The 27,720-nt window shown below is 38.8% G+C and overlaps 1 protein-coding gene across 1 annotated transcript in view; it reads left to right on the forward strand.

The window, feature by feature from the left end:
• The first annotated feature begins 2,547 nt into the window (after nucleotides 1-2,547).
• Nucleotides 2,548-27,720, forward strand: part of LOC134501490 (liprin-alpha-2-like) — a 126,170-nt gene continuing 100,997 nt past the window's right edge. The window contains exons 1-2 of the mRNA XM_063309333.1: nucleotides 2,548-2,809; nucleotides 13,952-14,202. Coding sequence (XP_063165403.1) covers nucleotides 13,954-14,202 — 249 coding nt within the window. The 5' untranslated portion in view covers nucleotides 2,548-2,809; nucleotides 13,952-13,953. The remainder of the gene's footprint in view (nucleotides 2,810-13,951; nucleotides 14,203-27,720) is intronic.

Below are 27,720 nucleotides of genomic sequence, written 5' to 3' on the forward strand. Positions count from 1 at the left end.
CCAATAATTGGTTTAGAGTGATTATGTAATAATTGGTTTACAGTCATAATCCTGGCTTCCACCAAAAGTTTCCAATGTAACATTTTACCACCTATTTTCAGAGCAGAATTTTTCCAGAGAGTTAAATATGCATTGCTCTTGTTATGAAAACCCAATCTATACTCCAATATGACCCAAAGATTTCTTACTGCCTGCACTCCTGGAAATAAAACACCCTTTTTACCTGATGTTGTTCACTTGCCATGACTGCAAGGGAAATAGGTAATAGCTTTCCAACATAACCCATAAGGGATAGTTTTATTTATCCATCTACATACTGATGGTTGATAAAACATAAGCTTAATGATATTTTTGCAAATCAGATAGATTAAAAAGACCTTCCTCAATTGGTAATCTTAATATAGCTAAAGAAAACATTGGTTGTCCACAGAAGTTCAACACATCTGGAGGATAGGGCTGTGCTAAACTGCAATGTTTGGCTTTTGTGTAGGTTGTCCAATCATGGTGATCTGTAAACTATGATTTATAATTTATAACATGGTGTGATGTGTGAACTGAGTCAATTGTGGCTTATTCGACAACTATGATTTAGCAAACTTAGGTTATGTAAACCAGGTCTTACAATGCAACTTGATGCATGTCTAGTCACAAGAAACCCCATACTGAATGGCTTTTATTGTGTGTTAAGCCTCCACCCTACACATTCATAGAAATGTTTTGAGTTCTTTTCCCCAACCCTTTCAAATAACCACAGCAATGAGAAATTCAGTGTTCTCCAAAATGTTGCCTCCCCATCACCACCAGTGACTAAGCTTATGGGACTCCCTGGGGTAATAAGAGTCTGAACCAAATCCATCTGGAGGATGCCAAATAATTTGGGACTCAACAGCAAAGAGCTTCCAGCAAGAAACTGAACTAAGTCCACTCCACAGATCAAGCAGAGCCAGCAATCCAAAGGCAGGGCGTCTTTTCCGCATTTTCTATTCCTGCCATCGGAAGAACAAGGGAAGGTGTGTTGTCGAGCCGCCGGCAGGCTGTTGCTGCCGCCGCTTTTTGAGCTGGGCGTCTGTTCTCTAATAACAACCCGAGGGCGCGCTGTCGTCCTTTGGGAAGGAGAAGGTGGCTGGCAGAGAATTAAGGCTGGGCGAGCTGTGCAAACGCGGCAGCATCAGCATCAGCAGCATCTTGGGACCTGTTTGTGCGTAAGGCAGAGAGAAGCCGACGCGATTACTTCAGAATTTATTTCAGAGCTGGGGGAAACCACTGCGGCAGCTTCTAGGGGAAATCCCGGTCCGAGAAGAGGGCAGTAAGCCCCCGCCTCCCCGCTGCTCGAGCCTCAGTTTCCCTTTCTCAGGGCGCCCCTCCCGCCCCGCGCACCTGCCGCCTTCCCAGCAAGCTTCCTGCCTTGCGCGAGTCAGAGGATGGGTAGCGAGTGAACCGCAGGCGTGATTTCACCCGGTAGCCGATTATCATTCCGGGGGCGGAGGGAACTTCCTTCGGCAAATCTCAGAGGAGGTCGAAGCGATCGCCGTATTGTTCTAAGCCCCTCTAGGGGAGTGTTTATTCACGCGGGGTTAACGGCACACAAAGATCAAAGTCAGAGAGTGCGCAGGAAGGGGACAGATAACCCTGGGTCTAAAATGAGAAAAACCAGCTCTTAATGAGTCGCTTCGATCTTTAACACGAGGCGCTTGGATCTGACTTTGGTGCCCTTTGCCGGCAACCTGGGAAAAAGATCGCGATCCCTTTTGGGGATGGGAATGATTTCCCAGAGAACCGCTTCGTCCTCGACGACGTTGCCTCAAGCCAATGAGGATTTTCAGCTCGGTGTTCTTTGGGCTGACGCAGTCCGCCCCCAAGGCAGTCCCCGGGCTTTGAATAAACTCCCGTGAGCAGCGTGTGGTTTCTCACTAAACGCATGCAGGATTACGCTGTGAATCCACCGTTCTCTGCACCCTAATTGGTAAATCAGTTTCTCTGGCTACAGTGGGATGTAAATGGCAATCCTATGTTTAACTGAACCGAGAGGAAATCTCGCTGAATTGGTTAGGATCTCCTTCTGAGCAGCTGTGTGCACGGTGGCAGTGCTGCTTCTGAACGGAATGAGTAATGTGGCAATAAGAGCCTAGCCAAATGAGGCTGATTTTTCAGTACGCCTGCATAAAGTTGTGCTGCACGAACGTGTAAAATAGCTTCTTCGGGCTTCATCTTCTTTTAAAACAATCATTGATCAGACCTCTTTATTCCATTTTTCAGACCTGCTCGTATTAGAATTATTATTATTTTTAAAGATCAGCTTGGATTTCCTTTAGAAAGCCGTTCCGTAAAGTTGTATTCCAAAGAAAGCAACCCCCTTGCTCCTTCCCCGCTGCTTGGGTGCCCCTCCCTTCTTAATCCGGTGAGTTTCCAGCCCAGGCAGGAAAAAGGGCTGCTGGAGCTTTAAGAGCCGCTTCCCCCCCTCTGGTCCTCCCAACAATGGTCTCAACCGAGCTCTGCTTCTCGAAGCAAAAATTGTAATATGCCATTTTTTTCTCATGGACGTTTCCCCTTTGCTGCTGCCAACGAAGTGACAGGAGAAAATGCTGAGGTGCCGCCAAACTGCTCCTGCTGCCGGCCGAAGGGGGCTGGGTGGGCTTCCGGCGTCTTCTCGGAGCGGGAGTGGCGGCGTCTGCAGTAGCCTTGCGAGGGAGGCGAGTTGAACAGCGCCCAGCGGTGGGTGAATGAGCGCCCATCAGAGGCAAAGAGGGAGAGGCAGAAGCGGCCGTTGGCACCGATTTCCTGAAGACCCGGGAGGAAGAACGAGCATTAGGTATTGCAGCCTGCCTCGCCGGCGGCACGGCCCTCCGCTGCAGAAGCCGGCGGGCGAATGCGGAGGTCTCCGCTGTTGCGAGGGTTCTTTTGCGGGAGAAGGATCTTGTCAAGGTTCTTTCGGCGGGGGGTGAGAACGGGGTTATTCTATGTGTAATATCTGATAAACCAACTTAGTCTGGCTTTTCTTCTTTGGATGATGGGTTGGGTTTCTGGATACTGAAGAAAATGCCAGAAGCAAGACTCGGTTCTTTATACCAAGAGCTGCTGCTGCTGCTGCTGCTCCTAATTCGGGTTGGAGAAGAGAGTGAAACTGCTTCCCCCCACACCATTCCCCCTTTTTTGATTTAAAGGTGATCTCACAGCTGAGCTGAAAGCATGGAAGGGAAGGAGTTAACTAGGAGGAGGAATACGCATGCAGTGCAAGTCAGACAATGGCACAGATTCTCCTGATGGAATTGCTCTTCCTGGGTGAAGTGAGGTGTAGCCACCAGCACCTAGGATTCGTGAGGGTGGCATTATGAAGATGAGCGGGTGGCTTCAGAGGCAGCATCCAAAGAGCTACCTAGTGGTTTAAAAGAGGGGTGGCTGGAGTGAAGTATAAGGAGGTGGTATGGGACGGTTCTAACAGCTGATGTCACAGCTGGCACAGATCAGGCCATAAAGGGGGCGGTGATGACAATGATGTTGCCAAAGTGTGTAATTAAGTTTTCTTTCCCAGGAATACGAACTACTTTATAGATCTGATAGAAAATAAAAGGGAAAGCCACTTTATTCGTAGTAACCATACGTAGATCTACAAATATTGTATATATAATATATATTCTTCTAAATTTAGGAGCCTTAAAGGTGAACTGTATTTGAACTGTTGTTTAATTAGGACTCCTTTGTTGAGCTTTTGGTTACACTCACCAAGGGTTCTTCCCACTTCCTACCATTCGATAAAAAAAAGAATAATGGTGATGAGCAAATTGAGAAGCAATGCAAGAGACCTGTGGAGAAAATTGGTATTAATTTGGAGGAGCTGAACTAATGTTAACCTTCAGATTTGGGACTTCGACTTGGAGTGTCTAAAATCAAGAGTTCAAGAGAATCTGATGGGTGGAGTCAAAACATAAAGAGTACTAGAGCTTAGATAAGTTTTTTTCCTTCTAAGTTCAAATAGAATAAAAATTGATTTAGAATAAAAATATACAATTCATGGTCATGTGTATTTAAAAGTACAAAAAAAAATCGTCACTGGGATCAAACTGCTTTGGAATATTTATTTATTTATTAGATTTCTACCCTACTGCAATCTAATGATACTCTTGGCAGCTTACCAAAAGGACAATACCCCACAAACAAGAGCAACAGAATATAATAATAATAATTAAAAAAAAACATAGAACATACATTGTTCATTTGGTTTCTTAGGATAACCATGGACAACACAAGTTCTGTGTTTATTTAGATCTCTGCCATTCTAAAACAAGTCACTGAACTTAAGAGTTTGCTATACAAATTAATGTTATTGCATAAACTCTGGACTAAAATATTTTTCACAGTAAACTAGAGTTTGTTTATAAAGTTATATTTTTATAATTTTATCAAACTGTATTTTGATACAACAAATATTGGGTGATTGTATCCTTGATGAATAGAGCATATGTTTGTTAATAGAAAGTATTGCATTCAGTCCTTGGCATTTCCAGTTTAAAAAAAAAAATCCAGTGTGGCTGGGCTGGGAGAGGTACTGTTGTTTCACTGCCTGCTGGAGAGTCTGGCTGGACTACATGGACAATAGCACAGCTTCATTATGTTGGGAATTTTATTCAAGAAATGGTATCTGTAACAAAAAAGTTAGAGAGTGCAGGATTTTCCTTCAGGGTTACAGCTAAACAGGGGTTTCCTTTTCTGGGATACCGATGCTACTTCTCCTTTGCCAAAAAGAAAACCTCTTGTAAAAAACCAAAAACAACATCTGACAGATTAGTAGGGTGCAGGAGGCATTCAAGACCAAGTGGGAGGAAGTTCTATTGATGTTCTATGAGTTCATTTCTACTCCACCCCAAACCCTCCTCCAGTGTCAGCCAAGATGTAACATATGCATGTTTGTGTGTACTGTAATATATATGAAACACATTGGAATGCTGGTCTTCTATAATAATAATTTCTGTGTCAAAAATGAATAAACTGACCTGTCAATCAGTATGGAGCTCACAGGGACAACAACTGTCACCAGTTTCATTCAACTTTCCTCCTATGCCTTATTGAGCTGTCAGCTGGGTTTATTGATTTATTTATTGATGCCCATGAAAATGCTGGTCTTAGGAAAGTTGAATATTCCCATGTCAAACTAAAAATAAAATAAAACTGACCGGTTGGGATGGAACTCACATCAACAGAGCTTCCTCCTTGGTCATCCCACATCCCTCCTATGCTTCACTGATCTGTCAGCCAGGATTTAAAAAAAAAAAAATGACTGGAAATACCAGTCTTCCAAAAGATCAATATTCCTGTGTTAGGAGAAAAGAAATGCTAGCCCAGCTAACAGGTCAGTGGGGTTTAGGAGGGGCACCTAATGGTCAGGAAGTTCTGTCAATGTGTCTCTGAGCTCACTCCCATTTCACCCCAGACTGATCTATAGCTGGGATATATTTTTAGTATTGAGAGTGGAATACTGTAGTGGCCTATCATAAAATAGGCAACCTGAAAGATGGTTACACCTTCAGTCAGAGACATGACTGGGGTCCCCCAATCCCACTCCACCACATGTTATGGAAAGTGATTGGTGGTTTTTTTTTTTTTCTTGAGGCAGGTATCACTGGCTGGGATAGGAAAAGTAGTTTGGTGATCCACCAATCACTTTCTTCCAACTGTCGGCATTAACTTTCTTAGGAGAGTGTTACCAGATTGCATTGTGGCTGGACACATTAAGCATCCGGCATGGGGCAGGACAGTTTATATAAGCATACTTTTTTGCTAATTCAAGTGTGGGAGGGATGCATGTTAACATGCCTGTGAGAAAGAATCCTTTAGCTGTTTTTTTTTCCTTTTCTCTCACAGTTTGTTTTCCTATTTTTAAAAAAGAACCGCCTTCATAAAAATCTTTGATTTATTCCCAGTCTACTGACACCTCTCTTGTAACTTCTGAAAGTTGAACATTGTGAATGAAGCATTACTTCCATGAGATCTTCATTCAGTCAAGATCTCTTTAAAGTAGGATTAGATACTCAAATTAATATGAAAAGTCCTGAATTCTTATAGCTAGTTCATCACGGTAGTCCTGGAAATATTCAAACTGTGTCTTTTTCATTTTATGTTAGACTTAATTTCATGACTTACTTTGTAGTTTAAGTTTTGAACATAAAATACTTTACCAAATTTTTGTATTAAACATTTCTATATTAAAAAACAAGTGGTAGGATTGAAGAGATTTTATACCAGGAACTGCAGAACTCTGTGCTCCATTAGCTCTGGCCAAAGCTGTTTTTTAAAATCCACATCCTGTGGGCTTATAATTTTTAATGTGAGTGTAATAATCAGTTATCTCATTAAAAAAATGTGAATGTACTAACCAGTTACCTCATCAAAAAATGAAACTATATATCCAATGATCAGCTTTTAATAAGAGGTTATTACTAGGAGAGAATCATATTACTGTCAGGTCTCTATATTTGCAGGATCTCTATTCATGAATAATGTTTTTGCAGTGGTGGCTGCAAAATTTATCATACAAAAATGTGGCTGCTGCTTGCTGCATTCACCCTGAGTAAGGGTGGGGCATGCACATCTTCAGTGTTGCAGTATGGGTCATCCCAATAGGATGGTTTAGGACCTTTGTGTGTGTCTGCGTTAGGCTAATCCAACTTGACTTTAAGACGTGTACATTTTTAGGCATACATAGAAAACATCTGGGAGATGTTTGAGAGAGGGTATAGATTTCATGGAAAATGTTCCACAGAATATTCATATAAATATTCACATAACTCTTGTGAATATGGAAACTTGACTGTATAGAAGAAAGGAAGTAATGTTGTATTATTAGATAAAAAAATACACTTTTCCTTGTCCATATTTCTAAAAGTTGATCCCTTCATTGTAAAACAATTTAAAGTGAAGGTACACCCAAAAAGGGTGCCTTTGTCTTGACACCTATTAAATTATATTTTATAAAATATTTCTTTACTGTGTTCAGATACAATCATTGTTAAGGCATGAATGCCTCATTAAAAGCTATTTCTCACTGAATCACATGGCAAAATTAATTGTTATAACAGAGTGTAACTTTTAAAAACTTCCAGGGTGTCAATGGATTTTCAAAATTCCTTTGTCTTTTTGATTTAAAGATGACTGTTATGAGAAATTCTACATTTCTGATTTAGTTAACTTTTAAACATGTCTTTAAAATAATGGGTAAAATGCCCTGGGAAAATGCTTTGCAAGGGGTGTGTGTGTGTGTGTGTGCATGCGTGTACTGTATAGTAACAAATAATAAATAAACTTAACCATCAACCTTTCCATTTGTAAAAGCAAAAGTAGCCATTAAGACCATAAGGGGAATAAAAAAACCTATTAAGATAATAACTTTACTAAGCCAACTCAAGCTCATAAAATAAAATAATATACTCTATGTGCTTTTGAGTTTTCAGAAAACTTTGTATTGGGCCAAATGATAGTACCAGAAAAAGATATGGGAAGCAAAAGGAAAGGAAGGAAGGAAGGAAGGAAGGAAGGAAGGAAGGAAGGAAGGAAAGAGAGAAAGAAGGAAGATATTTCCAAGCCACATCTTTACTCTATTGCTTCACTGGGTTCTATTTGGTGCAGAGCTTGCTGGTATGAAAAAATAAAGAAATGGTTGTTAGTTCCCTATTTTTGAAAGTACCAGCTGTAAAGCTAAATTTGTTTCTGTCCTTAGGCAAAAAACATACCAAGGTTAAAGCTGGATAATGTAGTGTTACAGTAAAATATGAGTTTACTAAAGGAAAAAAAAAATCAAGTTCTTGGAATTTCAGAGTTGGCAGATGTTTTTTTTATTTTTGTGGTATTCTTTATTTTTAAATAGTGAAATAAAAAAAAAACTACATCACCAACAGAAGAAAAAAGATGACATTATTATGCAATGAGTAAAAGAGTAGGTATATTGTAGTGAATTAAACTAAATGTGACAAAAGAAAAAAAGTAATTAAGAGAAAAAACCCATATAACGATACAGAACAATATAAAGTTAAGTCAAACCTTACGTTTATTGTTAAAACTAGACATAGCAACATACTGCATCATCTTCTAATTTTTAGAACATAGAGATTTTTCAAAAATTGATAATAAACTCATATCCTGGATCTGTTCCTTAAAATTAGGAGAGTAAGTTTCTTTCCACTTATATAAAATTATTCTCTTTGCTTGATAGAGCAAAGCTCTTCATTAGGTGACAAATTCCATGTTTTAGAAATATAGTTCAACATCACATTGAGAGCCTTAACTATAATATTTCGTCCCCAAATGGTACTGACATATACAGTAATTTGAAACCAAACCAAAACTATAACTGGATAAGGCTAAATCATATGGATTTAAGAACCTTCAAATTTGTTACAATGCCAGTATAACAAATCTAACCTCTATCCCTTTTTAAACACTTTTGAGGGGCTCCAATAAGCACTTAATATTTTCTGATGAGTTAATTTAATCTTTAAACCTAAGAAGTATATTTCATGTTTTGTAACAGCTGGACACATTTATTCTCCAAAACTGGCTATTCCAATACTTCATTTCAAAATTCAGATAAATAACTAATATGAACTTTCATTTTCTTTCTGATTCTTTCTAATTAAATTGTTGGTTTCTGTTCAAGTGGTGCCTCTCTTAAGGAACCTAAAATTGCAGGCTGCTAAAGCATCTGGGCCATGTTACTTAATTAGTACATGTTTCAGTTGTATATATTGACAAGCAAATATTTTAAGTAAGTCATACTCGACGTGTATTTTCCCAAAATCTTTAAAACAACCATTAGAAATCAACTTTCTAATGGTTTAAAGAGTTGATCCCTTGTTTAGCCCAAGCATTCTAATAAAACACCTTCCCCACTATTTTCAAATTTGGGTTATTCCACAATGTGAATTTATCATGTGATTCAGGATCAAAATATAACCACTCACCTATTAACCCAAAATGAAGATCCTGGGTAGTATACTTGGACCCTAAAACTTGCCAATATTTCAAATGTATTACTCACTTGATCTCCAAATGGGCCCAACTAGGAGAATAATCATACAAAGTTTCATTCAAAAAGCAATACAGATGTTAAAATAAAAGCTCAGTAATATAGTTGAAAATCTCGTGGGTTAAAGCTGCCATCATCATAAGGTAGCCTCAGTTTGACCAAAGATTTTCTAGGGGCTTTAGTGTGCCATTAAAAAATTCTCATTAACTTATCTGTGTAAAATATTTAATAGGAATTAACATTGGAATCCCTCTTATATACATTAATCTTGATCTAATGTTCATTTTGATAACATTAGTCTTGCCCAGAAAACTTAATGGGAGGTTTAACCATTGAATTACATCTATTGAAATTGCATTTATACATTTAGACTTATTTAATTCAATACTGTGATATATTTCGAGAAATATGTTAATCCAAATATTATACTGAGTCTGTACTAATTGTAAATACTAATCTCTTGCAGCAATCTGTAGATATAGCAGATCCCAAAGGCAACAGATTAGAGTTGTTCCAGTTAATGTTATAACCAGAGAATAAACCATATTGCTGGATGAGTTCAAAAGGCTTTGGTAATGACATTGCATAATTATCAAGGATAACCATAATATTGTCAATATATGAGTACACCAGAGAACAGATAGAAATGGCTTCAATAACAACGCAATTAGTAGTTCAGCTATTCCTTCTTCTCCCAGAATAACGGTAAAGATAGACAATGGAGCAGTGAATGTGGTTCTCTTAAACTCAGCACTAGCTCTGTGCAGAGAAGTTATACAATAGGAATGAAAATACTTTCATTCAGATCTTGCACCCATCTTGTTGTTTTTGTCTATAAACAAATTAATTGTCACAACGTGTAAGTGGAAACTTAAATAGATTGTCTGCTGTTTGTATTGAAGAAGAATGTATGTTAAATGTATATTAAAGTTATTAGCTGCTTCTGCCACAAAATTATGCTTAAAGTGGCTGATGATACACAGACACAAAGAAATATAATTGCATTTTTTTTAAAATCAACATGCTAATAAACATTTCATACAAGTTATTGTTTTTCCTTAGAGTAATAACTTCACTAACTTCACTAATACTAAACTTCAGTTCTGCAGAAATTCCAAAGATTATCAGGATACTAGATGTCATACTGGAAGTCACCTGCAGTTAGGAAACCATTACCCAATCATAATATGGCTTTGATTGGTTGATAGTTGGGACTAATGGGTAGACTGTATAGCTGTCTGTCAAAACTCACTGTGGACTTTTCTGCTTGTTTGCCTAGGCAAGCCCAAAGTAGAAATAAGTTTTGATGGTGCTACAGTTTCATGTGTGCAAGCCATTGGCCCTGCATACCGAAGCCAGAGCCCTTTCAGAACTTGTACCGGGCTATTGGACAAGCTGGCTAGTAGTTTACGCAGGTGGCCCAGGAATGAGCTCTGATACCAATCTTGTCAAGCTTCACAGCAGAGCTTGGCAGTAAATCTCAAGTCTCAGGCGTTTAACCCCTAATTCAGATAAAGGTTTATCCTCAGACACAACTTCATTAGATTACACTCTGTATTCCAGGCAAAACTGTAACCCTATAGACACTTATGGTTTGTTCTCTGAAATGCTAAGAAGTAAGAGCAATTTTATATATTTCTGTGTTCCAGAGTTTAAATTCTGGGCTTTATCCTATTGCCTTTCTAAGTTAACTGACAGTTTGTCTGATGGCCTGTCTATGTTATGACATATCTGTGTTATGGTTCTCTCTAGCGTGGCAACTGTTGGCTTCTACCTTGCCAGATTCAGCCCTTAATAGATTCTCTGTCCATGAAGCTGAAGCCCTATGAGAATTTTTCTAGGTTTTGTTTGGGGGAGCCAGCTGCCAGTTTGTCCAGGCAGATTAGGAGCAGATTCTGACAGTAATTCTGCTTTGGGTATATAAGCCTCACAATTTTTGTCTACCTCCCCCAGTTGTTTGCAATGCATGAAGGCTCGTGGTCCACAGTTTGAGAACCCCTGGGCTACAACTCAGTAGTATAGTATAGGCATGCCTGCAATTCCAAAATTATTTTCCCTTGTTTAATAATGTGTATGTTTTCTCCTAATCAAAACACACATTGGAACAGTTAACATCACAAAGTTGTCTCTGGTGGACCATTCCAGCTAAAGATCCAGCAACATGCTCTTACCCTCTTGAAATTTCTGAGACAGTTGTGGGTAAGAATTGTAGCAGATTTCTAGAATCACTATAGGAATAGTTTGAACTTTCCATTGCATGAGATGAGAGTGGGCAAGGCCAAAATGCCCTATTCAATTAGAATGTCAAATTCAGACCCCCACCTATATTGGCAGGCCAGATTATTTATGGATTAAGTGCTTTTTTCAAAGAGGAAATCCCCATTCCATGGGCAAAATGTCTGCCCTTGATGCCATTCATATTCTGTTTGCAACAAGGGAAGAGAGTAATTGAGCCAGTGTAGTGTACTAGAAAGTAGGATTGGGGAGACCTAGATTCAGGTCCAGGGTCAGCCCTGGAAGCACACTGAGTGCTATTGGCCCAGTCACTTTTTCTCAGTTCAAACTATCTCATAGGCTTGTTTTGGGGAAAAAGTGGAAGGGGGAGAATTATATTCACTGCCCTGAACAGTTGGAGGAAAGGTAGGATATAATCTAACAAACCATTTAGCAAGCTTTACATCTTTCTTCCCTTCCATCTAGGGGTTCTGGTTCTGTCCTTTTCCTTTAAAAAGGATCTATGAGTCATAAGTAATGCAGAATCAATCTGGCCATCCTTTCTGCATAGGTATGAGCAGGATTGGCTAATGCTGATTTTGCCCCTGCCTGGTCTCTCTGTTCAATAGGAAAGGATGAAGTGCAAGCAAAAGTGAATGACTTTGAAGAAAAGGGCAGGGCTTTATTGAGACTCTGCAGGCTGGTTAAGCTAGTCTGATAGGTTGGTGTAGGCTTTTGAGTTTGAGAGTCTGAACTGAACAGGATCTGATCCTTGATCTGAACTAAATTCACCAGTGACCTGACTCAGTAGTTTTCCTTCTCCCTAAAAATTGAAGGATATTTCAGAAAAGTTACACATGCTCAGCTCATCAAGTCATCAGTGAAGACAAATGTTTAAGAAGTAAAGCAAATGGGAAGGTACTCTGAAGGTGAGGTTGAATCAAGGTCTTGGGAAAGTTGTTCACCCTGGCGTATAACATAGGCTAGAACAGCAACGTCAGTTGCTTGTAGCAGGATAAAATGATCGTGATTTGAAAGATAATTCTAGTAATAGGAGAAGCTACTTCTACTGGTGTTCAGATTGACAGAAGTTCCACAGATTATGTACTGACCCTAAACAGGTCTTGTGAATCAGTGCAGCTGGAATGCAGTGCAAGGCCTCTTGTTATAAGTTGCTTGGCCTTCAGATTCTTACAAATGTTTAAGGTCTCTTAGTCACAAATTGAGTGGGATTCTAAAAACAAAGCCCTTTCAAGATATCTTGGATGAAAGCTTAAAAAAATATACCTATCTTTTCAGTGGCTTCATTCACAAATGCTAAGCCATGATTTAATCATGGTTTGTTATACAGTATATAATAATCTAGTTCACATATAAAATGAAATCATAATCAGTGAGCTTACGCATCATATTAAAACAAAAATAAATTAACTACATTTTGATTTAGTACCACGTATGACCCAGAACATGTCTTTTCATGCTACAGAGGATCAGCAAGGGGTGAACAATATTTCAAACCAAAAACTATGTCTGCAATGCCCAATTCCAGTTGTTTTTGATGTGGCTCTTTATTTTGCTTCTTGTTGATCATATAATTGATTTAGGTTTTGTAAGTTTAATTCATATTTACATATATTTTAACCACTTTAATAATGACTGCTATTTTATAATGATAAAATATAGTAATTGTTTATTTTCATATATTTGATTAATCTGCATAACATATAGAATATCTAAGATATTAACCATAAATGTTTATTAAGAAGTATCTAACTATATATTAGATTTGTGAAATTACCTTTTATTGCACCGCATCAGATATCTAAAAGTGATGTGTTGATAATGCTGATGTTAATTGCTTTTTCAAAAATAACCCCCAGGGCAGACTGTAACAGTCTTTAAACAAATCAGTTTGGTGGAAATGTTTCTGGCTTGCCCTTTAGCCCATTCTCAGGAAGAAAGTACGTGGAAGGCAATCAGCTTTCCTGGAAAACGTCACCTAACTGGAGGGTTATTGTCTACCCTAGACAAACTGCTGTGAAGGGAAGCTTGATTTTCTTCAGCTCAAGGTTGACAATGGATTCTTCCACATAGAAGTCCTAAGCATATTTGTTAATGGTAGCTGTAGGCACTAGCACAAATGATATATAGGCAATCCTTTACTTACAAACAGGTTATGTTCCAAGAGGCTGTTTGTAAGTGCAATTTGTTTGTAAGTCCAACCAAGTGTACGTATGCGGTGCGCCATAAACTAACCCTTTCCCCATCTTCTCCTGCCTTCTGGTACCTTCTAGGTTGGAGTTGCAGACAGGTTTGTTCATGTTGGTGAAAGTTCGTAACTCGAAAGTTCATAAGTAGAGGACTGTCTGTACAAAGTATTGAGGGGAGCAATTAAGCTCAGGTAAAAAAAAACCTTAATTAAAAAACAAACGAACTCTGCCATGTTTTCAGAATACATTGTATTCTGTGCCAGTCAAGACTTAACCATAGAACTTCCCTGAAAGAGATACACGTAGAGAAATTGTGGCATTATGATAAATGATGCAGCTTTTGGCCTCATGGTCAAAAACAAAAAATTACAATACAGAGTAACTGAATAACACGGGAGCAATTTCCAGTTTCTCTCTCTCTCTCTCTCTTTCTCTCTGTGTGTAAAATAAATAAAAACTTTTGGATGCCTCTGTACTGAAAGGTTTCTTCTCTCCTCCCTCTCTTTATTTTAAGAAATGATGTGCGAAGTGATGCCTACGATAAACGAGGACACCCCAATGAGTCAAAGGGGGTCCCAGAGCAGTGGATCGGACTCAGATTCTCATTTTGAACAGCTAATGGTGAATATGCTAGATGAAAGAGATCGTCTTCTAGATACTCTTCGAGAGACACAAGAAAGTTTATCTCTGGCACAGCAACGACTTCAAGATGTAATCTATGATAGAGATTCTCTCCAACGACAACTCAATTCTGCACTGCCCCAGGTATGTATATTCATTCTCTGTAATCTTAACTTATAAACATTATTTCCTCTTCCTTTAATCTTATACACACAGATTCCTTAACAATTTGATGCAGAATATCATAAATATCTAATCCTGTTTGCAAAAGATGAGGCTGCTTTAATGATTCAAAGAGAGATGCCAATGTATGTTGTGAAGCTACTATGTTCTACACCACCCAGCTGAATACTCTTACTCGCTTTAGTAAGAAGAAAAACCATGCAATTTTACCTCTTCGCCTACATGAAAACAACTTTATCTTTTAAATGAATTGTTATGGCCTGATGGATGAGATTAACCTGCAACTTGGATTCTTCCCCACTTCAGGGGTTATTGGATTCACTTAAAAACCGAACTTCATTCCCCCCCCCTTTTTTTTTTACTTACTAAGACATTTCAGTATTACTCTATCAGGTTTCATTGAGTTGTACAACAGAAGTTCCAGAAAGATCTTTCTTTCCCACTTTTAGTTTTGCTAATCACTTAAGTACACCTCGAAGGAGGAAGATGGTATATAAATCCATCCAATAAATAATTATGGATTTGCAGTGTACAGGAAGGTAAAGCAAATGTATAATGTTTGACTGGCAACAGAAGGGGAACGTTATCAGCACAATTATCATGGAAATACCAGAAGTAGCCAGAGCCATTCTGTCATGATTTACAAGCTTCAGTGTATGTGAGCAGTCTGATCTGTATTTTACAATCAACAAGATGATGGCTCAGGTTCCATACCATGTATAACCTAACTGGACTGATACCTGAATCTGTGTTTATTACTGAAAATGGAACAGCAGTACTATGACCACATGAAAAAGCTGCAGGGAAGGCATGATACACAACTCTCTTCTTCACCAACTTGCAGCCGCCTCCCAGAAGCAATGGCCTGAGACAATGGTTTCATTTTGTAGGACTGGCCCTAGATGTGATGGCCCTCTTCTCATGTGTACTTTACCACAGTCATGCCTTGGCAGTGCCAATCTTTTTCTTGGCTCCACAGTGTTCTCCTGATATTATCCCCAGATAATATGTATCAGAAACAGCTTTAATTCATCATTAACAGTTTTAAAATGGTATTTTACTCCCTAAACCAACACTAATCCATGTCAGCTTCAAGGAGTCTAAAGTCGCAATGCTTTGTCACTCATTTTCTTGGTGGCAAGTCCCCCTGATCAGTTGTGAGTGTGATCATTGGTGTGTCTGGGGAGTGTTGGAGATTTGGGTACACCCCCTGCTCTGGTCAGTAGCCAGCCTCTGAGGCAGCCATCCCTCTCCCAGCATTTGCCCAGTGATACTTCGTTTTCTGAGGTCCTTTCATGCCTGTCACTCTCCCAATACCTTCTTTCAAGGTTTCTAGCAGGGGAGATGCAGTAGAGTGGAGCATCACTATTTTATTTGGACGAGAAGGTGGGGGGCATTTCAAATTATTCCATTAACAGTATTCTGTTACCTTTAGATGCAGCAGCCTTGCTTTTATTTATTTCAGTGTCCAGAAAATAATTAGGGATGTTAAACTGGATTTTTGCTGCTTGTTTGCCAGTCTACCTATATTTGTCAGTTTCAATCACTCCCCCACTTTCCCCTCTCTGTGCCAGAGGGCACCAAGTTTGGTAAGGCATAATTAAAATAGTGATATAATAATACTTGGAAGCAGAGGTATTTCAACAAAATTCCTTTTGAACCTTTTGATACTTGTAAAGCGTACATAAATTTTTTGACCCTATATTTGCAGAGAAAGAATGATTTGAAAATGTGATGTTGTATGTTGTAGCATTGTAAAATAGTCTCATCCTTCCTCTTTATAGCCTTTGTCATTCAATTTCACCTTGCTTAAAACAGAAGCCGATTTCTTGGCATGTGCAGATTAGAGTCTTCCTTGTGCTCTATTCAGCAGCCTTAAAAAGCCATAACAAAATAATAAGACAAGTGTTTCTGGTAAATTTGAAGGTGATATTTGATAGCATTTTCCTCTTGAGAGTAAAAAAAAGTTTCTATTAATTTGATCCTACATTTTGAAAAGTAAAAGCAGCCTTTCACTTATAGTTTAAAGGAAAAATAAATTAAGAGGACTGTGAAGAAAGCTAGAGAAAATTGCCTTGTCCTTTCAGCGAGATACTGTTGGATGCCTAATGAAGGAAAGTATACAGGATGGAACATTTTGGGTAAAGGCTGGAAGATAGATACAGCATAGCTCTAAGTTCTGTTATCTTTAATGAGTGTGCACAAGGTTTTCTGTCTTCTCTCTTCAAATATTTTATGTATTTATTTAAAACAAGCAGCAGCAGCAAGAAGGGACTACAGTATATTGTATGTAGGAAATAATATAATTTCATGTTCATATAGCACTGCAAGATTCAAGTCTCTTATGTATGTAATCTCAGTAGCTCCTCAGAAGCTCAGTAGGAAAGCAACCAGCATCTGGATGGTACTAGGTGGATAGCCCTACTTTAGCTCTGTTCACTGATCACCTGTCATGTGTATCCCACCATATTGACCTCTACCTTTTAGGATCAAAATTCTGCACTAGGATGGTGTTGTACTTACAGTTGTGGGTTTTATTTGAATTTGAAATGAAGCCAGCCTAATTTGTACCTTCCACCCTAATTGCAAATTGGAATGTAGTTTATCTTCTTATATAGTTCTTTCAATTATGAAAAGTGCATATTCTGTGCTAAAATACTTACAGAAACAAACATTTAAAGAGCATTTGAAAATAGTCTGATGCTGTTAGTGGCTCAAGGGCAAGAAGACTGCCTATTCCTGATGTAGAAGATCTTGCTAGCCTGTATTTTGGTCTCACAATGAGTGTTGCGTTCTTGTCCGGCCATTGTTGTTGTGGAAGTGCAGCTGTTAACAGGACTGCTCAGACCTTGAGAGAGTTAGTAGTGGCTTTGGTAGTTGCTATGAGAGAAATTATAGAGCTCTTTCCAAGTGATTGCTTTATACTGGCATGTTGAACCCCTGAATGTTAGCTGGTGCTTTGAGATAATACTTTAGGTTCAGTCTTTTTTTTTTTGGTCCCTTTGAGTCAGCTTTGACTACTGGCGACTGCCTGGACAAGTCCCTACAGTTTTCTTGGCAAGATTTTGAAAGTGGTTTGCCATTGCCTGCTTCCTAGGGCTGAGAGAGAGTGACTGGCCCAAGGTCACCCAGTTGGCTTCATACCTAAGGCAGGAGTAGAACTCATGGTCTCCCAGTTTCTCGCCTGATGTCTTAACCACTAAACCAAGCTTTTTGTCTACTTAGGTTCAGTCATAGAGTCACCTAAGAGTAGGGACAGAGCTCTGATAACACTCTTAGGTCAAGAGAGGCCCTATAAACAATGAAGTAGAGGTGTTACTGAAGACTAAATAAGAATTCTAAAGCAGGTAGCCTTGATGATGCAGCAAAACCTCCTGTCTGGAGTACTGTAACATGCTCTATATGGGGCTGCCCTGGAAAAGCATTATGAAGCTACAGCTGGTACAAAGTGGTAGCCCAGACAGTGATGAGTGTTTCCTGTTAGACTCAGGTGATCCCACTGGTTCAGAAACTGCACTGGTTGCCAGTTGACTTCTGAGTGCAATTCAAGGCACTGGTTGTTATCTCTGAGGACCTATGTGGCTCTACTTCTGGTTATCTGTTTTTCCTGCTCTCATTTGCCCATCCAACCAGGTCAAACAGGGTCAATTCCATCCAGACAGGACCTAGGAAGTGCACATTTTCAATTGCTGCCCCTATGCTTTGGAACTCTTTCTCTCAGGTCCCTCTTGGGTTTCAGAACAACAGAGAATACCTTGCTTTTCCATCTAGCCTAAGAGAAAAGCATGTTAAGAAAGTTGGGATTCATTGATAGAGACTTCCTATGTTTTTCTTTGTCCCTTACAATGTTGTACAGATTTTTAATTATTCTTTTGGGTGGGTGGGGGTTTCTGAGGGCTTTTAATGATGTTTTTATTGTTAGCCACTCAGAGTTTTCAGGAATGGATGACATGCAGATATATATATATATTTTTCTGGGTCAGAAGCACCTACCAAGGTGCTTCTGTATTGAAAGGATTTGCCGGTGACATCACCATTGCCTGGAGGACGCCCGAGGGGGCTCCTTTCATGTCCCTGTTATTTTCCCGCAGAAGTGGTACGTATTTATATACTTGCATTTCCATACTTTCGAACTGCTAGGTTAGCAGGAGCTGGGACAAGTTGACGGGAGCTAACTCCATCATACGGCTCGCGCTCTCAGGTTTCAAACTGCCGAGCTGCCGACCTTAATGGTCCTCTGACTCAGCGTCTTAACTACTGAGCCACAGCGACCCCCATGCAGATATTGCAAATAAATAAATAAACTATATGAATCAGCATCAAGATGGAACGGAGTATAGGATTTGGCACTAAATAGAGGCCTTTACCAAAGAAGAGAGAAATAAATATTATTAAAGCTGAAGTAAAGACCTGTCACCCTCCAATTGTTGCTGAATTATAACAACTAGCATCCACAACCAGCTGGGCCAGAGATAATAGGGATTATAGTACAGCAGCATCTGGAACAGGGTTTCTCAACCAGGGCTTCATGGAACCCTAAGGTTCTGCAGGAGGTCATTAGGGGTTCCCTGGGAGATCACACTTTATTTTAAAAAAAATATTTCCAATTCAGGCAACTAAAGAGATAACTTTTATTCTTTATCTTTAGTTTAAGAACACTGTTAATGCATATATGCAGGCCTACTCATGAAACGAATATAATAATTTTGTAACTTCTGGCCTATATTTGAGCCTGAATGTGTAGGGGTTCCCCAAGGCCTGAAAAATATTTCAAGGGTTCCTCCATGGTCAAAAGGTAGAAAACAGCTGATCTAGAAGGACATAGGCTCCTCACTTCAGGAATAAAGGATGGAAATGATAACTAAGTAATCTCCCTAAATGTGTCCATGTAGTTTTCCTGGAAGTAATACTGAAATGGTTTGGAAGCTATTGGTAAGGGTCTGATAACAGATAACTGGAGAGATCAAAAATTTCACTTACAACTATTGGTAGAATTCCTCAGTGGAAGTACAGTAAACAGTGTGATGTTCTGGCAACTATACAGGAACTAGTAGGAAGAAAGTACAAGGCAAACTGGGTGAAAAACAACATTGTTTTAATAAAGGAATGACCTGACACAGCAATGAGCAGTAATAAGTAGGAGATTAGCAAAACAAAGTTTTAAATTGGGATTTGTAAATTGCCTTGGGGGCTCTTTCTAATCTGAGAAGCAGTTCCCCCATCTATAATTCCAGATATAGAAAACTATTTGTTTTAAAGTTGCTGTGCACTGGTGAAAAAAGGGATTACTGCATATTTTCAGAGATATAGATTTATTTATCCAAACTTGTTGGAAAAAGAGAGTGTAGCTATTCTAGGGATAAATTATAAAGTCTGTTTAAGTACTCCTGTGATTTAGGGGCCAGTCGAGTAAATGGGAAAGAAAGAGAAGGAGAAGAGAATGAGTGGAAAAGATGGTGGATGTAGAAAAACTGTCCACATAGTTGGTGGTTGCACTACTCTATAGAGAAGATGCAATGGAAACGATTATATATTTTTGCAGATGATGCTAGAATATTATTAATCTTTGATGTTTAACCTGACTAACTGGTACATTAGCAGATTTATATACCTTTTGTGTGAGCCCCCTAAATTGATGTCCCCACCAACCTTGATACTTTCCTATCTGGTGCATCTACTAGTGGACCAGTAAGAAAGGAAAAAAAACACAGTTTTAGCATTTTGGCTGTCAAATGGTCTAGAAAGGAAAAGAAGTGTTGTCAAGTTCACTTCTTTTTGCTTTTAGTTTTAAAAAAAGGTCAGGGTCAGCCATTTCACTGTTTCATTATTGTACTTTTTTTTAAAGAAAGCCCAGGATCCACTGGTGAACTTGTTGAAAACAAATAGCCCTGGAGGGCAGTGACCACTGACCAGAAGGATGGGCATTCATGCCCCAGTGTACAGTAGCCAATTGGAATGGAGGCGTTTGCTTGTAATGAAATGAAGCAAAGCAGGTAAACTGGGCCACACTGTTCTTGCCAGCAACAGTCAGAAAGCGCTAGTTTTGACATACAGCAGGAAAAGATGGGCAGAAGTTAGTTTGCTGGGAGCAGGTAAATAATAACATTTGCATTCCTGCCTGTGAGAAATTGTGCTGTGGCAAAATGATTGTGTGGATCAACCCTACACTTGCTAAATACGCACATCACAGTGTGTTGTATGACTGAGGTGTTAAGTGAGAGAAAAGGCACTGCAATTCCCTATTTGTGCTTTTGTACCCTGTTTTGAGTTTCTAGAAGCATCCTGCTTGCCATTGTCACAATTAGGATATTGGACTAGTTCTGCTCCAGCACAGCTCTTTTGCTGTGTTCTAATTCCTAGCATTATGTGTCACATTGCAAATCCATTAAGTAGCTACAAGGCCCACACAGGCCCACACAGCAACAGCAGCTGCAGCTTCTTGTAATAACTAGTTCTGCTCAAGGTGTTGCTGAAAATCTGTAGTTTGGTATTCAGCTGGAAGAAACACTGTTTTTTTTTTTGGAAGAAAAAGACCTGGCAGACTTTGGAGAGGAAACAAGGAGGGAAATTTAATGGCACTGCTCTATTGCCCAGGACATGCAATTTGATCAGTATCAAATTTTAATCAGGGTGTATTAAAAACATTCACAGTAGCCTTATATTTTCTTCATTGCTATTGAGCAGGGAGGATTTTCCTGATTCAATGCAGTGACATTCAGTTTGAGGAGGAAGTTGCTAGGGTTCTTTTTTAAAAAATAATTTCGGAGGTGTATATTCAGTAACTACCACATTTTCTCGGTGCCTGTACTTTTCCTGAATCAACGTTGTAAAGGGCTTATTTAGTTATACCCATGTGTATCATTGGAGAGCTCCTTAGTCTCAAAATAATCTACTGCTGCTTCTTCCTACCACTTTGTTTGGTTGCTCCACTAGCTACCTTAAATATCCCTGTGTAGTGAAGTCTGTTCAGGCTCCTGTCACCCTGAAAGAACTGGTATCACTTCAAAGTGAAGCACTGGCTAGCAGACATTTGCTGGCTTTGCTTCCTATGACTCCTCCTGAGTCCATCCATGGAAAAGATGGCAGGTGGATGGAAGGCAGATTTTAAGCACTCTGACCACTTGCTCCCCACCCCCATCAACACTAAGTTAAAATATTTCAGCAGCAGGGAGTGGTGTCTGCATGCACTGGGGCACCTATGATTTGGAAGACTCCAACTTTCTCAACCAGGGTTCCGCGAGAGGTCACTAAGGGTTCCCTGGGAGATCACAATTCATTTTAAAAATTATTTCAAATTTGGGCAACTTCACATTGAAGAGGTAAGTTTCCTTCTTTATCTTTAGTTTAAGAACTCTGTGAATGCATATTTACAGGCCTACACGTGAAATGAATATAACAATTTTGTAACTTCTGGCCTATATTTGAGCTGAAAGTACAGGGGTTCCCCAAGGCCTGAAAAATATTTCAAGGGTTCCTCCATGGTCAAAAGGTAGAGAAAGGCTGACTTAGATAGTAATGTTCCATCTTCAAAAAGGTGAGCATGCTGGATGCAACTCGGATTCCAGCCTTTTTTGCACAAGGCATCTCTTAAATGAGTAGAAACAATAGATCCCTCATAGTGGTGGAAGAGAGGAATTCGGGAGATGCCAAGGGGCTTAGGAAAGGCAGTGGTTTTAACATTGCCAAGTTGTTTTTTTTGCCCTTGTTATAAAATAATGCTTTTAGCATATTAAGTCCATGGAGAATAAAAAGTTTATTTATATAAATGAAACTGTATTTTGTATGTTTCAAATGTTCAATTAATATTAATCAGCAAAAAGAGAACTCTCTATATTATAATACTTACATTGACCATTAATCTTCCACTCTCTTGCCAGACCATTTGACTTTTTTTTCATGTAGTCTAACAAATTCTCTAGGACAGTGTTTCTTAAAGTGGGGTCCAAGGACCCCTGGGGGTCCCTCAAGACCCTCTCAGGGGTTCATGAAATAAAAATTATTTGCAAGATATTGAAGATATTTGCAAAAATTTAAAACAAGTCACTCTTCTCAGTATTATTTTTAATTTGTTAAAAAATATAGGGTTTTTTGTGAAAAATATTTTATTTATGTTAATATCTAATGGGTTTAGTACTGTTATTTTTATGAGTCAATAAATAAATATTCTATGAATGCATTGATTTTAATTTTTTATATGGTAAATATAGATAAATATACAAAGAAAAGCTCTTTTGGGGTCTTCCATAATTTTTAAAAGTGGGGAGGGGTTCTGAGAGCAAAATGTTTATGAAACACTGCTCTAGGATAACATTCTAATCAGGCTAGTTTAGTTTTGTTTTAACACTGTTCATAGGCCATGATAGAAGTGCTAATATGCAATATTTAAAATTATTAACAGAATCTTCTCTTACATTGTATTACAATGGGCAAATGAAGTTCAACCAAGATTAGTTTTTATTACTATGTTCAAAGAACTTGGTTTTCAACTCCCAGACAATTTATGTCCCCATTTTCTGCTTGTGTTTTGATCCATGCTAGCAGTTTATCAGAAGGATTCAATTAAAGCAGCATGAGGCTTGCATAATGCTGAAGCATGCTTCTGGCTTACTTCACACTTTCTGCTATCTATTTGCTAACAGATAATCCATCTTTGTAGGGTCTGACTCATTTTCCTGACAAGCACCCAGAAAAAAAGAGGTTCACAAATATTTAAAAAGAGAAGACATAGAAATCCTCAGGTTCTCTTATCACATAGACTTAGACAAGCCTCACAGGGTTCCTGGACAAATTTTCCTTCCAAAGTAGTATTAGCATCTTGTTAAAACTTAATATGGTGGAGTACAAATAAATGGAAAGTAAGTATTTTGGACAAGATATAAATGCTGATATTTAAATACAGTAAACCATAATATCACTTTGTTATTTTCTGTAGGGTGTAAGCTGGAATATTCATTTGCTGATCAAAAGACTTCTGGTTGGCCAGCAAATAAGAAGTATCCTAAGCCACAGCTGGTCCTCTTGGGTCCTCCTGTCAGCAGATGCAGTTCATAAGTCCAGTCAGTTTCAACTGAGTTTTAATTGTTGTGTCTAGACCAAGAGCCTGGCTTGTTCTTTTTGGAACAGATTGGAGTAAGAAACCTGGTTTGTTCCAGAGTTTCTGGTTTATAGGGCATAATAAAGAAACCACAGATGAAGATGTTATAGTTTGCCACATCCACTGTCAAGAGGAATCAGAAAGTTGTACTAGGGTTCTGCTCATTTGCTGATAAACCAGCATTCTGAAGAATATCAGTCTATGAGCTTTTTTAAACAACGGTTTTATTTTGCAATCACAATGCTTCATTTATGCCTATGTGTGCATGCAGGTAGCCCTGTCATGTTTTATCACCTCTACTGTCATATTTTCTTCTTACGAGGGGGAAAAAAACTCTTATTAATGCAATGTCTTTTGATTAGTAGTAGTACAAAGACCCATCCATCTGGAAGCATTATATATCACATTGAACTCAAGTGTTCTACAGCTAGACCTTAATTCCAGTTTGCTTAAAGCTGTCTTCAAGGTCAAAAAAGAAGTAAGGAGGTACCATATTATTATGTCAATTATATTAAATTCTGGAATCAAGTTGGCTGGTAAGATTGAAAACAAAACATGTTTTAAATTGGTTTAACACCAATCCTTTGTACTATAGAAGCTAATTATTGCAAATATTTGTTGCAACACAGAGGCAGAAACAGATGTGCATTGTGGCCCTCACAACTGGGTAGATGCTTGTTTTCTCTCTGGAAGGAGATGTGTATGGGGTTCTCAAAGAGAAAAAAAAGCTTTGGGGGTATTTAGTCTTTTCTGATACTAGACAAAACATTCTGTGTGTGATCTCCTGTGAGTTCTATGACAGAATGAGTTACTTTTTGGAATAAAAAAGAAAGTTCTGATGAGTGTGAAACAGAAATATCTGGCATACATTGTTCATAGCAAGATTGTTTACAGTAGAAACAGTGTGTTCTAGTTTCCAAATTTAAATCAGCTTTGTAAACATCCCTGTCAATTACTTTTAACTTGAACCAGACACACTAAAAGGCAGATACGCTATTTGATGGTTCATTATCTGAAAGCTTTTAAAACACCTGATATAAGCTTAGATAAAAATAAATTCAGACTGGTCAGTAGCAGGGTGTTCATTGCCACTTAAGTATTTTGCTTCTGAGGAAAGAGGGGAGGGGGGAAAACACACATACCCTGAGAGACAAAATACAGATATCTGGTACACAGTAACTAAAGGAAATGCTATTTAAATAGTAAGAAAAGGAACTGAGATAAATTATTCTTACCATTTTTCTCTGACAAAAGTGAAAGGCAAACTTGAAAAGCTGTATCTTTCAGACTGTGTTGTTACAAAATCCAAAGCTTTTTGGAATGAGAATTTTCTGTGAGAAGGCTAATATTTATTTGGTAATAAGCCTTAGATTTTTAAATTCAGTTGGGCTTATTTTTATGTAGTTGTACACTTGAAAACTTCTTTCTGCTATAACCCGGGACTTTGTAAATTTTATTTCAAAATTAATTCAGTAGATTAGATAACAAGTAATATGCAGGACATTAGCTTCAGTACCAGCCCAAGATATTTTACTATCTGAAGGACAGCTGAAAGGAGGACTGAAATGATGCTGAGCACTATAATCTAAATACTTTAAAATGTATTTTTAACATTTTTTAAAAAAGGTAACAAAAAATACACCAACTTCTATCGTCATCTATTACTCATCCCCCTTCCTGATGCTTCCTGAAAGAGAGAGTTTCACGGTGAAGTGTGGCAGACCCTGCCCTGCCAACTTTAGTGGTAGAATCATAAAATATATTGGAAAGGGTCTTGGACATCATCTATTCCAACTTAATGAAGGACCTGCACTGCATAATGCCACAGTAACATCTTGAAGGCAGTAGAATATCTGCTTATATTTCTGCATAGAATGACAGGGTTAGTCATGTTCTAGGCTAACACCTGCCCAGTGCAGGAATCCTGGACAAATGGCTGTGCAATCCTACAGAGCATCCATGACTTCAGGAAGCAGATTGTTCCAGTGCTTAATAGCCTTCACAGTCAGGGAATTCCTCCTTATTTCAAGTTTGGATCTCCCTCTGGAAAACTTCCACCCATTGGTTCTTGTCTTACTTCAGGTGCCATGGAGGATAAATCCATACCCTCTGCCCTGTGACATTCTTTCGTGTATTTGAAGACTGGTATCATACATCTCCTTGACTGTCTCTTCTTTAGGCTAAACAAATCAAGTTCTCTAATGGCTCTCCATGGGATTTAACCTCCAAACTTCTTACCATCCCTGTCACTCTTCTCTGCGCTCGTTCAAGTTCCTCAGCTTCTTTTTTATATTGTATTCAGAACTGGACAAAGTATTCCAGTGTGGGGCATAAATTCAGCCAATCAATCTACCATCTTACTCACCCTTTATGGACATAGTTCAGCTTGTCAGTGTACTCCCCAGAACTCTCACCATTTTCCAGAAGTAGTTTGGAACTGCTTTTCTTAATGCAACCTGATACTGCATTAGCTTTTCTAGCAGCTATGAGTCTTGCCAGCAGCGTTTATTGAAATTTGCTTGATGAAACTTAGTTGTGTAAAGATAATTAATGATGAGACCTGATTATGTAAATGGAAATGAATTGTTTATAATAAGGCACTAATACCAAAATACAAACATCATATACGTTTTAGGTTAGTGATATAATTTATTATACAAGCTTATAATTCAATTAGTTCAGACCATCTTCCCCAATAGTCCCATGCCATAAGCTAGGAAATGCTAAGTTAGTGAATATGATGAAATCAAGAAAGTTTCCTAATAGTAGATTTTACCACCTTAATATTGATCAAAATTGGATTGTGGACTCCTTGACTTGCAGCCCTCTTAACTAACATTGATGAAATCCTTGAATTCCGAAGGACTGGGATCTAAGTTTCTGTGCACTTTCATGCACTTTCTAGTCAGTCTTGACTGCTGGAAACTACGCATACTAGTCCGTACAGTTTTCCTGGCCAACATTTTTGGAATGTTTTGCCATTGTCTTCTTCCTAGAGCTAAGAGAGTGACTGACCCAAAGTCACCCAGAAGGCTTCTGTACCAAGGCAGTACTAGAACTCAGGTTTCTCTGTTTCTGCCTAGCACCTTAATCACAAGGCCGAGCTTGCTATTGGGACATGCTAAAGGTAAAGGTAAAGGCTTCCCTTGACATTAAGTCCAGTCGTGTCCGATTCTAGGGGGCGGTGCTCATCTCCGTTTCAAAGCTGAAGAGCCGGCATTTGTCCGTAGACACTTCCGTGGTCATGTGGCCGGCATGACTACACGGAACGCTGTTACCTGCCCGCTGAAGCGGTACCTATTACTCACATTTGCATGTTTTCGAACTGCTAGGTTGGCAGGAGCTGGGACTAGCAACGGGAGCTCACCCTGTCACGCGGATTCGAACTGCCAACCTTCCGATCGGCAAGCTCAGCGGTTTAATGCACAGCGTCACCGCATCCCTTAAAAGGGATGTGCTACAGTGATCCTTAAAAAAAAAAAAAAAAACAGAATAAGATGAATACAATCAGCAAACGATATGCCAGGAGTTGGTATTGAAAATATACTGGGAGGAGGGGGATAGAACATAAGAATTTTGTAGCTGAAAAACAGGTGGGTTTCAGGTTTGGCTATATTGCAGTTATGACTGCCTGATATTTCACTACTTATTGAAACATATGCAGTTACACTAGAGGGCGCCTTGTGTGTATGTGTTTTAGTTTGTCAAAGTTTGATCTGTTGTTGTTATTAGTTGCTGTAATCCCCCATAAAAGGTTATGAAGGAAACTAATGAATATCTTGACAAATAAATGGTCTACCCTGCTAATACAAAGATTATATGGGAAAACCTCATTAAGGATTAGATATACTCAGCAAGAGCATCTCAAGAAAGTGATCTCCACATAGGGTGAAACAAACTTCCCCCCCCCCCCAGCATCCAATTTATTCAATCTCATTCTCTCCCTCTCCCTCTCCCTCAGTTAATGCTCCTACAGATCTAGCATTCTATCCTCCCATTTTAGCAAAGAGATTTTTAGCTTCTTTCCTGTACATGGATAATTTAATAATCCTTTCATGGATATCTGTTAAATGGAAAAGAGTCTTATTGCTGTTAGGTGCCCATTGCAAAAAGTACTTTTCACTACTGATGATCAAAGATCACAGATTTTGGATAGAGAACTAAGTTATAAGTGAAATTTGGTAGCAACCAAATAGAAAAAAACATGAAGCAGTATTCACTTCTTAGGGTTGTTTCCCAGTCCTTGTTACCATGGAACACTTGCATTAATTATTGAACTAAGAATGCCAGGAGAAATGCTGCTGCAATTAATGATTCTTTTGGTTGAAGATGGCTGTGGTGTCCCTTCAGCTCCTGAGCATTTCTACACAAGCTATGAGTTTAGT

This window comes from Candoia aspera, chromosome 7 (assembly GCF_035149785.1).
Source record: "Candoia aspera isolate rCanAsp1 chromosome 7, rCanAsp1.hap2, whole genome shotgun sequence".
Classification (NCBI taxonomy): Eukaryota; Metazoa; Chordata; class Lepidosauria; order Squamata; family Boidae; genus Candoia; species Candoia aspera.